Raw genomic sequence first — 15,608 nt, 5'->3', positions numbered from 1 at the left:
AGATTGAGCATATTCAGCTAATAAAAGAATGTTACCCTTTCACATTGCTAACACATTATTCAGTCTGGCACTTGCAGAGGTAGTTCTAGAAATTGTGCTCCTCTACCACGGTCCCCAAGGGGGAATCCATAGGAACTATGGGCACCCTCAGACATCAAGCCTGTCCTAATTTGTTTGTTTGTTTTAAAGAGACTTTTTCCAGGGGTATTTCCTATTTGGGGGAAGGTGTGTTGCCTCCTTTTTTTGTCTATGCTCAAGAAGGTTGAGGACCCCTATTCCACACAACCCATGTGAACAAGATGAACTGTCCTTAAATACACATGCTTGGGTCAGATTGGATCAGATTGAACAAAGCATAAGGAATGCCATCCTACCAGCATTCCATATAAAACAATCTCTCTGGAAAGATGCAGGTTAGGAAGCCATGGAGAAAGCGTAAACAGTAATATTTAATTCCTAAATGCACAGCCAAACAAGACTCCCCCTGACATCAAAAGTCCCTTTCTACCAACAAAAGGCAGTCTGTCTTGGGATTTGGTTTCATTAATAAATCAATAAATCCAAGCAATAAATCCAGAAGTAGGTTTGTGAAATAAAATGTTTTACTTTGAATAGATTCACACATCAGTTCCTCTAGCATTTCTCTCTCCTGTTTTTTCCGCTTTCCCCCACTTTTAGTCACTGTATGCCTCCATCACTGAGAACTGGGAATTTAGTGGACATTGATGTTTTCAAGGGATCACACTTGCCCCCATTCATATGGAGGAAGAAGCAAGTTAACAAGTAGCTGGTCACATACAAATGGCATAATTTCTGCAACAACTGTAACCATGAAAAACTGTTAAAATCACAGAAAGTGAGCAAACTAGAGCCTATGATCATATAAAGTTTGGTGCCATGGACCTATGGGAACTTTCATTTTCTGGTGTCCTATATTTGTAGTGCATCGCTAAAAACAATAAATGAGAAAAAGCATTTCCAGTGCTGATGGCTGTGGATAAAATCTTGAAAAGTAAAAAGAAGGCTCAAAAGCAGCTTTCCAAAGTTAATAATTTTAGAGCTAATCTCATGGTTTTGTAAGTTTCACGGTGTGGCAACACAATCACACAATGCTCATCCTTAATAAAGCAAGACCTTTGTTAACCAACTATCACTGCCAGAAAACAGCTTATATTCAAGTTCACAAGCTATATCTCTCACGAAGTTCAACATATCCCACAGCAGTAACCCTTGGCATTCATCTTGTCCAGGAGAACAGTATGTAAACTATGTTATATATGCTTATGATTACTTGGAAGTAACCTCCACAGTTGTAAAGAGGAAGTAGTAGAAAAACACATACAGAGTACATTGGTACCTTGGGTTAAGTACTTAATTTGTTCTGGAGGTCCATTCTTAACCTGAAACTGTTCTTAACCTGAGGTACCACTTTAGCTAATGGGGCCTCCCGCTGCCGCCGCCACACGATTTCTGTTCTCACCCTGAAGCAAAGTTCTTAACCCGAGGTACTATTTCTGGGTTAGCGGAGTGTAACCTGAAGCGTCTGTAACCCGAGGTACCACTGTAAATATGAATCTGGGTTTCCAGATTCTCTCCAATGAAAGCCATTCTGACATTAAGAGCACCTGACCACTCATCATCTTCCAACTAAAGTCAACCAGAAGCAAATTCAATCGAGAGATTCATCTAGAACTACAGTAGCTACAACGTGACCAAAAAAACCTACCTGACACTTCTCCTTGGAGTCCATGGTTACTCAGTGGACAGAGCATACCCAGAAGACCACAACCACCATTCCGTGAGAGGTCCTCTTCTAGATAACGTATGAAGCTCAATTAGCGTGCCTTAGTGATAACATCTACAGAAACAAAAGGGGTTAAATGTCACTCTTTTACCTTCACTCTCTCTTAAAGTAAAGCACTTTAGAGAATTCAAGATCACAACTGATCTAGACAGATGAGAAAACAGAAGATGGCTCTTATTGTACCTTCTGCAAGACTTCCACCCCACCACTAAATAGGGTCCATCTGTATTAACTACTGAAAAGGCCAGTACCACGGGCAATATGAAATCCCCTCTTGGCACTGAATGCATTTTCTTGACACGTCCAAGAGAACTGCCAAGCTCAGCCTCTAAGTAAGAAGCCAGATTTCATCAGGTGCTGCAGAGATGCCATGCTCAAATGCCAGCCAGGAGGCTTGTGATAGAGGCTGCCTGTCACTAATAGCTATTTGTCTTGTTATTTTTATCTCTGACCAGGTCCCTGCCCAGATAATCTCCAATGGAGCCTGTAGTCATGACTCTCCCGCTATCTGAAACAACACATCAAATCTGCTTTGACAAGGTGGTTACACTACAGAGTCGAGCACAAGCCAGATCCATCACTGGCTAGAGTGTCTAAAGAAAGGTGCTAGATCATCAGTAAAGAAAATCTTAGCATAGCTGGAATTAGCAGAGCCTAGCTGGCAAGCTGTTTCTCCCAACAAGCGTTTTGTGACCTGTGGGTCAAATTCCAATCATAGTCTGTGCCTCAGTTGTAGACTTGCTAGATATTAGAGTCTGGCTCAGGTCTTCTACCAGCTCCTAAAGTCAAGGTTAAAATCTAGTCAATCTTTGAAAACTGAATTGTTTTCAGTAATAAGACTGGCCTGTATTTCCACATGCGTTGGGGGGAATCTAATTTAGCTTGACTTTGCACACTCAAACACATCATTTTATTTAGAAACATAAAGTGGTTTTTTTCCAGCTAGACACCACCAAATGCAACATAGAAAATGAAGAAAACCAAAATAGATGTATATCATATACTTAATGAAAAACATTAAAATAGAAATATGCATAAAGTACTCAAGTAGGAATCCTAATAGCATCAACAGTATCACCACAATCCAGAAACCCAAAAGAGAAAAATATAATATGTTACTGATGAACTGTAACACTTGATTTGTTCTTGAAAACAGGAGAGTTCTAAGCGGGATTTCTAGTGTTTAGGGAGCAAGGCAGCAGCGCATAATCCTTTGCAGAATAAATTATACGAAAGCAGAGTAAGTTACAAAAAATCAGTATATAAAGGTAAAGGTAAAGGTACCCCTGCCCGTACGGGCCAGTTTTGACAGACTCTGGGGTTGTGCGCCCATCTCACTTAAGAGGCCAGGGGCCAGCGCTGTCCGGAGACACTTCCGGGTCACGTGGCCAGCGTGACATCGCTGCTCTGGCCAGAGCCAGAGCCAGAGCCGCACACGGAAACGCCGTTTACCTTCCCGCTGGTAAGCGGTCCCTATTTATCTACTTGCACCCGGAGGTGCTTTCGAACTGCTAGGTTGGCAGGCGCTGGGACCGAGCAGCGGGAGCGCACCCCGCCGCAGGGATTCGAACCGCCGACCTTTCGATCGGCAAGCCCTAGGCGCTGAGGCTTTAACCCACAGCGCCACCTGCGTCCAGCAGAGTAAGTTACAAAAAATCAGTATATAGGTATGTGTAAATTGGCATATAATATATCAAGGGTGCAGAATTTAGCTCTTCGTGGTGCAATTTCATTTAGTGTGAAGTACACACAGCACTGACCATATTCAGCACATCTTGCTAGCTAAACAGCCATCCCCTAGAAATTCCTTTGAGCTATATGCTTTCAGTCTGGCACAACCTCAGAATTTGCCTTCAGTTTGAACTGTGTCCCTGATTTCCATTATCTGAAGCCCAGGATGGAAAGGATTCTCACTAGCTTAATCTTGCCCTGTCAGCCCAGTTCAGGAATAGAATGCTACAAGGAGATGTTTTCAGAGCACAGCAGATGATGGCAGCTGCGGAATGAGAGGAAGCTGTAGCACAAATCTTGCTGAAATATTTCATGCTCTGCCTTTAAACACACAAATACCTGTAGCAGAATGGGAAATAAGATGCTCTGGTTGGTGGTCTGTTGTTGCTTTAAAAACTATTAACAATTGCACTCTGAAATAGCCAAATTTGGAAATATATAGCTTCAAAATGACTGTCGAAAAAGCAGAAAATGCCTGAAGCAAGATCAAAACAAAAATACTCCGACCCACCCTGCAAAAATAAAATAAAAATCTTAGCTCTTAGCAATAGAAGCTCAATTCTGTGCCACTTGATAGAGAAGGTCAAGAGGCAAGACAGCTGTGCAAAACAGGAATATGGGCTGCACTGCAGTGAGACATTCTGTCTCTGGCAGCAAGCTGTAATGTGATCTTAAAAGCAAACCATGCCTCCTGACCATCAACATTCAAACTATAACACCCGAAACTTTACCTCTCACCTCAAAAGCAAAGAACAAACAGTGATCCCCATTTCTCAGCTTCTGGCCAAAGGCCTCCTCTACACAGCCTTAAGCTACCCAACAGCAATTGGTTAAGTATAATAATCATAATCATAATCATAATTTATTTATACCCTGCCCATCTAAAAGGAAGCTACATAATGACACCCTTAGCGCTTACCTACACTCTCCGATACATTGCTTTGTTCAGATATCGTTTTCACAACCTGATTTGCCTTTAACCAGCTACTCCTCAAGGCTCTATGGGATATATTTGCTTACATGTGCATTCTCCTAGATCTTTTATAAAGAAAACGTGTTTTAAAAAGCTGCAGCCATTGTATGCATTCACCATTCTATCAGTACAATGCCTGGCCACATCCAGCGCCAAAGCAAGATTTATATTGTTCCTGGTTGCACAAGCAAATTTAATCAAGTTAGAAGTGCTACCTACAGTTTCATTCAAGGGGGGGGGGGGAGATAAAGGATTTCAAGTTTGTCAGAAATAAAGAAACTACAACAACTCTCTTTTGGACATTATAAAAAACACATAGGGAATATGCAAAGTTCAAAAAATTCAGACTGCCTTTGTTGAATAAGCTAAAACCTTTGGACGCCAAGATCCTATCCTTGTCACATGACTTTGTCCCAGATCTCCCACAGGTGTGAGGCACAATTTCCCCTCCCAGTTTTGCAGCTGGAGGGAGATGGGATCTTCTGTGGAGTTGTGGAAGCCCAGTGCAACTGTGGGGATGACCGCAGCTCCTCTCTCCAGCTTTAAACTCAAGAGTTGAGAAGCAGAGGAGAGACCTGTTCAGCACTGAGCTGCTGAGGCTCTTCAAAGGGGTTCAGCGATACAGTGCCCAAAGGGCCAGCAGGACCTGGGTTTGCTTTGCTGCTGGGGGTAGGCAGGTGCTTGTTCTGAGCACCACCCAGAACTAAAGCAGCCAACCACATTCTTCACCTTTGGAGCAAAAGACTAGGGCTTATTTTGGGTGGGCACTCTGCATGCCCGTTACCCCTGCCATCCCTCAGTACATCCCTTCCACTGGTTTCAAAAGGTCCAGGGTCACATCCAAACCATGCATATAAAGCACACTTAAAGCACATGGCTTCCCACAAAGAATCTTGTTAAGAGTGCTGGGAATTGTAGCTCTGTCAGGGCTAAACTACCGCTCCCAGAGTTCTTTTCAGGAAGCCATGTGTTCTAAATCTGTGGTGTGGATGTGGCCCTAGATCTGCACTCAAACCTATTATCTGGAATTATTACATGGAAGCAACAAAGTATGTTAGCAAATTCAGACCATTAACAGTCTAGTCTAGTCTCATCTTGGGTGGTTTGGAGAATCACATACCTACCATGCTGGTATAGTGATGTCTGGAATTATCACAAAGAGTAGCGAAGCCTGCTAGCAAATTAAGGCTATAATAGTATAGGATAATCTGGGTTTGGATGTGGGAAACTCTCCCATGAGCTATGATGTTCACTGGTCAAATGTTGCAAAAGTCAAACTCCCCCATCCTAACCTACAAAACAGGGTTATTGTGATAGATGCAGCACAACCCTACATATGATTCCAAAGAACTAATATTCATTGCATTCAAAAGGGCCTATTCTCCGGAAGCAAACACAGGACTGCAGCATCAAGGCACAATCACGAGCTCTTTGCAGGAAGGGTAGGATACAAATGGAATAAAGAAATAAAACCTGCTCATTGGCAGACATGAGTTCCCTAAATTTAAACACCTCTATAAGATCATTTCCAGCCTAAGAGCTGACTAGTTCCTCTATTGTTTTACACATATGATGTAAAGGAAGCAACATATATAGTCTCTGCAGGTGCATTTTCTGTAACATTTTGAAGTCATTGTTTTTATGAGAAAAAATCTCTAAAAGAACATTATAGAATGTTATTTGGATGGGATCATTTAGATAATTTATGCAGACTCCACATTGGTTATTGGAAGGAGGAAAATGTTTTGGGTGTAGTTAGAGAATATCTCCACTAAGCTAGAATACCCTTTCCACCGCTGAGCCACCAAACATAGACATGGCATTGTTTAATAAAGCAGAAACTAAAAGACTCCCTAGTAAAATTAAGAAAGCTAAGGGCAAGTAGAAAGTCTGTGAACTCAATTCCAGTACTCAAAACAAATTCCTAGGCCCATGATTATTTTTGTCCAAGTGTATTCCTTTTACACCAAGCTCTAGTTGGTAGATCTTAAGTGTTCTAACAAGATTAAAAGTACATCTCACCAGCCTGAAGTCTCCTCACCCCAGTTAACAGGGCACCAAACTAGAAAAAAAAAGTTACAGTGAACTATATGGGCCTTACTCCTGCATAGACATACGTGGGATCGCACTGCTGGCATTTAATCTTGTTTACTATCCAAACCGCTATGGCTCGTAACCAGCAATGTAGTCAATTAGGCACAGGAGTACTAATCAATCCAATTAACTATACAGTACAGTAGTTTTAAAAATCTGACTACTAAGCAAACCCCTATGAAAATGAGTGGGAAGGTTTAGTACCAATTACATTGTTGTGAACAATGGATTCTGCTAATACTTTAAAAGGTGAATTTGAGGGATTTGTTTTCTGCATTACTTCGTCAAAAGACGACATATGATCAGCAATAAGGTGATACTGAAATATTTACCTAAATTGGTCCATTAGTTAAAAACAGGCTTTTTCTTAAATTTAAAAAGAAAACTTTTAAAATCCGCTGACCATCAGAGGAAACTTCCACAAAGTGCATGGGGGGGGGGGGAAGGCACACTTGCATCATGGTAAAACGACCTCTCCCAACCAGGCACCCTCCAGCTGTTTTTGGACTACAACTCCCATCATCCCCAACCAGTGGCCATGTTGTTGTATGGAGGGCATCTGATTGGGAAAGTAACGATGTGGAGAAGAGTACCGGTACTTGAAAGAATGAGTACCGAGCATCTCGTTTAGATATGCTGCAGTAATGTTCTCCTCATTATGCTATTGTAACATAGCAACGTGGGTGACTGCCTGGTTACTTCTAAAGTCTCTTGCGCTTGGTTATATACGGTTATGCAATACACCGGGCAAAGTGCAGAACGTTCCTAGAAACTCCTTAACGCGTGTCAGGGCTTTCACCGCGCGGGAAGCACAGCATGGACCTGCTAACACTGCAATGTCAGCGTCGTCTGCCTACACTGGCACTAGCAAGGCGCATTTACACGGACTGAATTCTGAATTAAGCAGCAATGGGCAAGTAACAGCTTGTCAGTCAGAGACAGTAATATGACTCCCGAGTTCCACCAGCAAGCTGGGGAGGAAGGCAGAGAGGGAGGGAGCTTGCGTGGGTTGCAAGATTTGCAAGCGTTTGCAGCTGCAAGGAACTGGCGTCGTGCAGAAACTTCCTACTGCAAGGCGCCTGGTTGCTCTCCTGCAGGGTCTGGCTACCCTGACTCGAGACACCCACTGAAACACCCTGGAATAGGTTGAAAAGTTCACAGCCTTGCAGAGGTGGCCTCCAACTCACAGATCGTGAGAAGGCGACGCGTGTTGACAAGAGCTGCAAAGCTGATAAATCGGCACTTCTCTCCCCGTCCCTCCCCCCAAAACAGCAGCTTTGAAATGCCTCCTTATCCCAATGCCTCACTAAATCCTCAGAGTAGGGGGGAAGGCGTGGGGATATATTAAAAACAAGCCGCCTCAGGACTAAGGGCAGAAACTTGGGTCTCAAGGAGCGACCCCTTTTTCCACCCTTCCCGAAGGGAGCGGTAGGTTACTTACCAGAACGGGTTTAATATCCCCTTTCTTTTGTCTCTGGGGTCCCCAGCAAATCCTGGGGCCTTTCCCCGCCAGCTGGAGAATGCTCCCAGGCAACCCTTCACGCCATTCCCCCAAACATCTCTATAGCCGCCATCCTTGTTGATGGCAAAATAACCCGCTTTACTCCAAAGTATCATACGTGTGGCTTCAGGTGCAGTTAAATAAGCTTGCACTGGATTGGCTATGTTCGCCTCACATTTCAGGGCTTTAGCTGTGGTAGGTTAGGGTGGGGTGAAGGGTGACGCTGTACTTCCGCCCTTCTCTCCAAACCATCTGTGCACAGCGAAGGGCGGCTAGTTTTAGGGACTGAAACAGGAGCTGTTTGCTGACCATCGAAACGAGGGGTTTCCTTGAGGGGTGGATCTCACATGGTGAGCCGCAAGACCCGGCAGGCTACTTCTCTCGTTCTGGGACTGCTGCGGAGGGGGGAAAAATCCCTGTTTATAGAAGATGTATTTTTAGAGCATGGATTTCCTTTCAGCTACTTAGAGATTCTATGATTATTATTTGTATTCGACATTGGCATCTATACTTATATCGCTGAAATTTTATGTTCATAAACTGGAAAATATATACTGGGTATAAAGTATCAAGTTACTAGTCCTTCATAATTAAATTTAATGTTTGGCAATTAATCATACAGACCTGCGGGTATAGGGTAGTATAATAATAACAAATTGTAGACTAAGTTATTTGCCTGCTCAATAGCGATGGTGATTTTGTGAAATTTCCAGATATTAATCTGGACATCAGCAGGTACAGATTCTGTCTAATATACACCAATACCTGCCAGAAATTACCTTCTGCGGTCTGCATATAACAAACTGGCTAGTCTCTACATAAAAGAATAAATGGACATTGGAAATGGTCAGACCACACCTGGAATACTGTGTCAAGTTGTGGACTACACAATTTAAAAAGGATATTGACAAGCTAGAATTCAGGCAGAGGAGGGCAACCAAGAAGATCAAGGGTCTGAAAAGCAAGCCTTATGAGGATCTGTTGAGGGAGTTGGGTATGTTTAGTCTGGGAAAGAGGAAAGTGAGAGGAGATATGATAGCCACCTTCAAATATCTAAAGGGTTGTCACATGCAAGATGGAGCAAGCTTGCTTTCTTCTGCTCTGGAGGTAGGACCCATACCAATGGATTCAAGTTACAGTGGTATCTCAGGTTAAGTACTTAATTCATTCTGGAGGTCCGTACTTAACCTGAAACTGTTCTTAACCTGAAGCACCACTTTAGCTAATGGGGCCTCCTGCTGCTGCGCCGTCAGAGCCTGATTTCTGTTTTCATCCTGAAGCAAAGTTCTTAACCTGAAGCACTATTTCTGGGTTAGCGGAGTCTGTAACCTGAAGCGTATGTAACCCGAGGTACCACTGTACAAGAAAGGAGATTCCAACTAAACAGCAAAAACTTTCTGACAGTAAGAACAGTGGAACAGACTCCCTCAAGTGGTGGTGGACTATCTTTTCTTAGAGGATTTTTTTGTGGAGGCTGGATGACCATCTGTCACAGATGCCTTAGTTGAGATTCCTGGATTGCAGGGGGTTGCTCTAGATGACCCTCAGGGTCCCTTCCAACTCTACATATAATTCTATAATTCTCATAAAACATGGTCATAACATTATCATTCTACCAGAGCAGGCTCCAATTTGCCATTGTGCTGTTTCTTCCAAAAACAAAAGCTATTTCTTTATTTCTGTACTATTGCAAATAATATTGAAAACAAGTTTTCAATCTTCTTTGCGTCATAGAATGTTGAAGTGCTACTGTACAGCCTTAAGTTCATGCAGCAAAATACCCTGCAGCATTTACAGTCCCATCCTGTGCATATTTGTTCAGAAATGTACCCCACCAAGTGCAATGGAACTGAGTCTCACAAACAGCGTTTAAAAAAAATACATTTTAAAAAAATGATCTCATGTCCTCACAGCTAAAATAAGTTAATGATTGTCAGAAACATAATATTTCAGCCATCAAATCCCTGTGAGAAAGGGAAGTCTTTCTAAACTTAGAGAGAGATAAACTTAGAGAGAAATAAACTCTAAACTTAGAGATAGATGCACGTCACCAGGGAGGGCATTTAATAAATGGAGAACCACTAACAAGAACTCAGTCATGGGTCACTTCTAGCCAGCCAACACCCAGCAGCAGCATTTACCCTATAAAGTCAATATTATTATTATTATTATTATTATTATTATTATTATTATTATTATTATATTTATTGACTTTATAACAGTTTGTTGAAATAAATAAATAAATAAAAATAATATATGGAATCACCTCCAATAAATTATCCTAGAAATTCCATATTATATATAGCATTACATATGAAGACAGTCTGCATTATAGAGGCGTAAAAACAGGTGCATGCAAAGTATATGAAACATGATGCCATTAGTTGTCCACAGGACAAATAGTTTGTGAATAGAAATCCAGATGACTTAAGCAAATGCACCATAGCACCTGCTACAAAGGAATATGGATTCATTGCCCCCTTCTTCTCAAGGGACCTTCTTTATTTGCCTCTAGTACTGTATAATAGTCCTTTAACCTCTGAGTGTTAAGCCAGGCAAATCTATTTAGCCTTTCCAAGAGAAAAAGGCTCCAGTCCAGTCCTAGATTACACTGAGGGGAAAGAATGTGCTTTGAATGTGCTTCCAAGGTATAGTGTGCATTCAGCCTGCATCTCCAGTGCTCTCCAAAGGCCACTGTACCTCTCTCCCACATTCAGTTCCATGGAGGCCATAGGGAGGGGGGCACCCATGATCAGCAGCAGGGGTCAGGGTGATCCCTGTTCCTCTATGAGGTTGCCAGTCCATTTGTTCCAGGCAGGCTCCTGCACCATTGCAAGCTTCAAAGCAGACAGTCATGTAGTGAAACGGGGACGGTGTCCCTGCCGTGAAGCTGGACGGACCAATAAAGAACACTGCACCTGTTAGGATGCTGTCCATTGGACAAGGCACAGGAAACCTCCTGAGGTGACTGATTGGCAACTCCAGCCATTCCTCTATTCCTTTCAAAATCTACTCCCAATGAGTGGCCAGATGAAAAAGAGACGAATGGAGATTGCAGGCTGCAGAAAGACAAATGCCCTGTCTTGTCGTCATTTCCTGTATGCTGCTGTGTCTGTGTAAGTAAAGATCTGCTATGTGGTGTTGGCAGTGTAGGCCTGAGACTTAGGAGCTCCCTAACATGCCTCTAGGGATGCGGGTGGCGCTGTGGGTTAAACCACAGAGCCTAGTGCTTGCCGATCAGAAGGTCAGCGGTTCAAATCCCCGCGATGGGGTGAGCTCCTGTTGCTCGGTCCCTGCTCCTGCCAACCTAGCAGTTCAAAAGCACGTCAAAGTGCAAGTAGATAAATAGGTACTGCTCTGGCGGGAAGGTAAACGGCGCTTTCGTGCGCTGCTCTGGTTTGCCAGAAGCGGCTTAGTCATGCTGGCCACATGACCTGGAAGCTGTACACCAGCTCCCTCGGCCAGTAAAGCAAGATGAGCGCCGCAACGCCAGAGTCGTTCACGACTGGACCTAATGGTCAGGGGTCCCTTTACCTTTAACATGCCTCTAACATGACTTTCCCCCCCTCAGGCCTGCAAAAGGCAAGTAGAGACATATTTCCCCTGGCAGGGCTTGAACTCCCCATCACATCCCAACCCCATGTTCTATGCAATGAGCCACTGGAAGCTGACACTCTCAGTGCTGGGTTGTACTGTTTCCTCTTCCTGCTTGGTGGAAGAAACCCCCCAACCACCATCCTCTGTGGGTCTTGAACCCTTGTCTCAATGTGCGTCACTTCTGCAGATCTCCTGACCAGGGAGTTACGTCAGAGCTATGCTGTGTGGTTTCTTCCTTTCCTTTCAGAGTTGTTTTCAGAAACCCCACTCTTGAAATTAAGAGGATTTGAACTCTGGCCTGGGGACTTGCAGCCATGGGTTTGCTGCTCCCTGTGTCATGGAAATGGGGGCATTGTGCAAATGGTGCTGTGTGTGGCAATGCACAAGGAGGTGTCCTGGTTACCCCTTCCTGTCCGTGTAGGTTAAATGGCTCTCTCTGTTTGCGTTGGTAGCATGTGGGTGTGATCTCAGTGACAGCCCCTGATTGGTGGTCATCAGCAGCATTTCCATGGAAGCTGAAGGGCGCACTGCCATGATTGCATTAATGTGTGCATTTGTTTGTGTGTTTCTGAGTTGCATTTTGCCCCTCCTGTCCAGAAGATTTGGCAGCTGTTGTGCCAGTATAGAGCTTGTCTTTCTCTCCCTCCCTCCCCCCCTCCATCTCCTATGTAATTGGCATATAGGATTGCTAAATTAGTTATCTTTCAAGTCAGAAATAGCTAGCTGCAATTGTGCACTCTGTATCCAATAGAATAACGCTGGCAGTGCAGTCTCCCACCACCACCTTTTTATAGCAATCATCCTTTCTTCTCTTCGTGACCATAGGAACATGTGCTGTAATGCAGGGAATTCGCCTTCATTGCATTCCTCAGTTCTCCCAGGCTTCAATTGCAGTCTGGGGAAATACTGCCCCCACCCCTGTTTAGGGGCCTAAACCCACCCTTCTACAAGGAAAGTCAGCACAGCAATATCAGTTTATTCTGCATTGTGTTTTCAAGGCACAAGTTGCTTTATTCTGAGGTGCACATTTGGGCTGCCCTGCCTTTGATATTTTAGCAACTGCTTGCAGTGAAGGCTGGCCAATGAGGGCTAAGGGGGCACTGCCCCACCAACCTCACTTACCCCATAGCTAGTCCCTTGCCTGCCTGCCTTCTTACAACTGGTTCAGAGGGATGGTTCTGCCTGTCAGATGCCTCCTTCCCAGTCTCAGTCTATTGATTCCATGAGTCATTTATTTTGGGGTGTATGGGGTGCTACACCTCCTCTGCCTTGTGAGATATACAATATTTAGGAAAAGAAAAGCCCAAGGAGTGAACCCTACACAAAGTGGGTGCTTTAGATTACTAATAGTTAATCCCCTCAGGTGTCACCTAACAAAGGAGTTCCCCTGAGTTGATCAACACTTGTTGACTGAGCAGGATTAAAGACTGGTACACACCTAGGACATTTATATAGGTAAATTTACTCTTCACATGCTAATTGCTGATACAGTCACACCTTGGGTTGAATGTGCTTCAGGTTGAGTGCTTTTGGGTTGCGCTCCATGGCAACCCGGAAGTAACGGAGCGGTTACTTCTGGGTTTCACCGCTCAGGCATGCGCAGACGCTCAAAATGACATCACGAGCATGCGCGGAAGTGACAAAACGCGGCACATGCAGACGCACCATCGCGTCTTGCATTGTTATAAACAAAATCTGCCCTTTTCCCTTATGGAGTATCCAAGAGCCCATATAGAGTCCTTACATAGGTTCCCTATTGGTAGGAGAAAATAACAGAGGCCAACCAGAGAATATTGAGAAGCAAAGCAGCTAGTAAGCCTGATCTTTATTGATCTGTTGCAACAGGGTCCTCACTCACCACACAAAGGAGGGAGGAGGAACCCAGAACAATGGAACGCAAGGCCTTATATAGACTTTTGAAATTGCCACCCTGTAGATCAAGACCACCCCCAGAAACATCATACATACATCACAGAAGGGGTATAGCTCAAGAAGCCCCCCCCCCCCCCCCGCCAGATACATCATACCTACATCACAGAAAAGGCGGTCTACAACAGAAATTTGAATGTTGTTTTTCTCCTGTCCTTGTTTATCTCCTGTCTGGCAGGTTATTTGATTGGATACCCTGCTTACTTGATTAGATTGCCTGGGGAGCCTGGCCAGTCTTTTGTAATGATAAATACTTAGTTCCTGGGCCAGGTCACAGGCTCACACCCTATTCATATCTTAAATGTGCCCTTAAGACAGGATTTGTGAAGGAAAAGACAATGGGGAGGCTTTTCCATTTTCCTTTGACCTTGCAGAGAAAACATTTGCTCAGTTTGGGAATCAAAATGGTTTCAGGTCGGTCTTCCTGTGCTGATCTATGTACGTGCTTGGTTGGTACACTTATGAATATTTAACATATATCTAAGACCTCAAAATTCCTATCACAACATTCTATTCAGGATGCGAACGGGGCTCCGGAACGGATCCCGTTCGCATCCCGAGGTACCACTGTACTAAGAAGCAGGTACACACTTTCCAATTCACATGGATCTTGATTACATTCTCGAAGTCTGACACTCAGTCTTTACACATAAACACGAATTAAACACCTAAAACGCCTTGCGTAACTCCCCTTTTAAGACGCACTGGGACTGTCTTATAACACATCTCAGTTATAGCATACAAGTTATAAATAAATCCTAATATTTACTATACCTAAACATTTAGTACCACATATTTACTACAGTATATAACAAGTTGAAGTTATGAGACTGGGGGTTTGAACAGGAAAGGGTAATGGGGCTGATACTACTGCAAATGTTCTTTGATTGTGGCAAACTTGCCAGGTACCTCTTCTATCAGAGAAATTACAGGTGATATGTTTCCATGGGAACTAATTGTCAGGCAATTTCCATTACATCTTCCACATAGGGCAAAATGACTCCCCCCCCCCTTTCCCAAGGATGATGTAATCTAGGTGTCTGTATATGAAAAGAGACATGAAAAATGCTGTTTAAGATAAAACAAACAAAGACTGACACAGAAAGCTGAGTTTGAACTCTGTGTAGACTAACATTTTAGGGCTGCCTCTCACTATGGAAGTGACGTGGGAAGCGAGGTCTTTTTGGCTGCTGCCTGGCGGGTTCAAGCTGTATTTCCTCTTATGCTCAACCTATTTCTATATAAATTAATTTAAATATTACAAAAATATTGTAAGGTAACTCCTTCAAAAGGAAACCTATTATTATCATCTATATCCCAGCTTTTTCTCCAAAGACCTCAAGGCAGCACACACAATTCTCCCCTACCTCATTTAAACCCCACACAACAACCCTGTGAGGTAGGTTAGGTTGAGAGGCAGTGGCAGTGACTGGCTCAAGGTCACTCAGTGAGCTTCATGGCCAACTGGGGAACTGAACCCTGGTCTCCCAGGTCCTACTCTAAGCACAACACCACACTGGCTCTTCTGCTTACCTCACCTGAGTAAGCACTACATCCTTGAAATACAGCAAGAGATTGAACACTATCATTTGTGGACTGAAGAGAGACAAAGGATTCTTAGCATGTTATTTGTGTTAATTGCCTGACTGATGCAAGGCTGTCTGTGTTTTCAGTAGCTGTTTTGTGAATTACCATGGTTAATTATCCTTGTCAGTACTTTCCTACATATCATTTTCTTCTGACCTCACTTTTTTTTAATTCCCCAAGCTCATACCATGTGAATATATATACCTGAACTCTGCATGTGTCTGATGAAGCAGATTCTAGTCCGCAGAAGCTTGTGGCATAATACATTTGTTAGCTTTTAGGGTACCAAAGGACTCCTAATCCTTTCTTTGGGTTTATATCCAAGGAGCTGGTGCATGGGTTGTTCAATGCTATAGCTGGCAGTTCTACTTTTAAAAAATTGATTTTTAAAT

General features: G+C 43.5%; 1 protein-coding gene across 4 annotated transcripts in view; it reads right to left on the bottom strand.

Annotated features, from left to right (window-relative positions):
- The window catches only part of TMEM94 (transmembrane protein 94), a 69,258-nt gene extending 61,056 nt beyond the window's left edge, over positions 1-8,202 (bottom strand). The window contains exons 1-3 of one of the 4 annotated variants that reach the window (XM_079965888.1): positions 8,044-8,198; positions 6,531-6,570; positions 1,727-1,858 (exon numbers count right to left, since the gene is read on the bottom strand). In XM_079965888.1, the coding sequence (XP_079822014.1) occupies positions 1,727-1,750 (24 nt within the window). In that variant the 5' untranslated portion in view covers positions 1,751-1,858; positions 6,531-6,570; positions 8,044-8,198. Of the gene's footprint in view, positions 1-1,726; positions 1,859-1,895; positions 2,041-6,530; positions 6,571-8,043 lie in introns of those variants that run through there. The other 3 variants (XM_079965887.1, XM_079965890.1, XM_079965891.1) reach the window with 3 other exon arrangements.
- Between the last annotated feature and the right edge of the window lie 7,406 nt (positions 8,203-15,608).

Source organism: Podarcis cretensis (genome assembly GCF_951804945.1).
Source record: "Podarcis cretensis genome assembly, chromosome: 2".
In the NCBI taxonomy this organism is placed as follows: Eukaryota; Metazoa; Chordata; class Lepidosauria; order Squamata; family Lacertidae; genus Podarcis; species Podarcis cretensis.
Note: the sequence above shows the minus strand (reverse complement) of the source record. Positions and strands in the feature narration are given on the sequence as shown.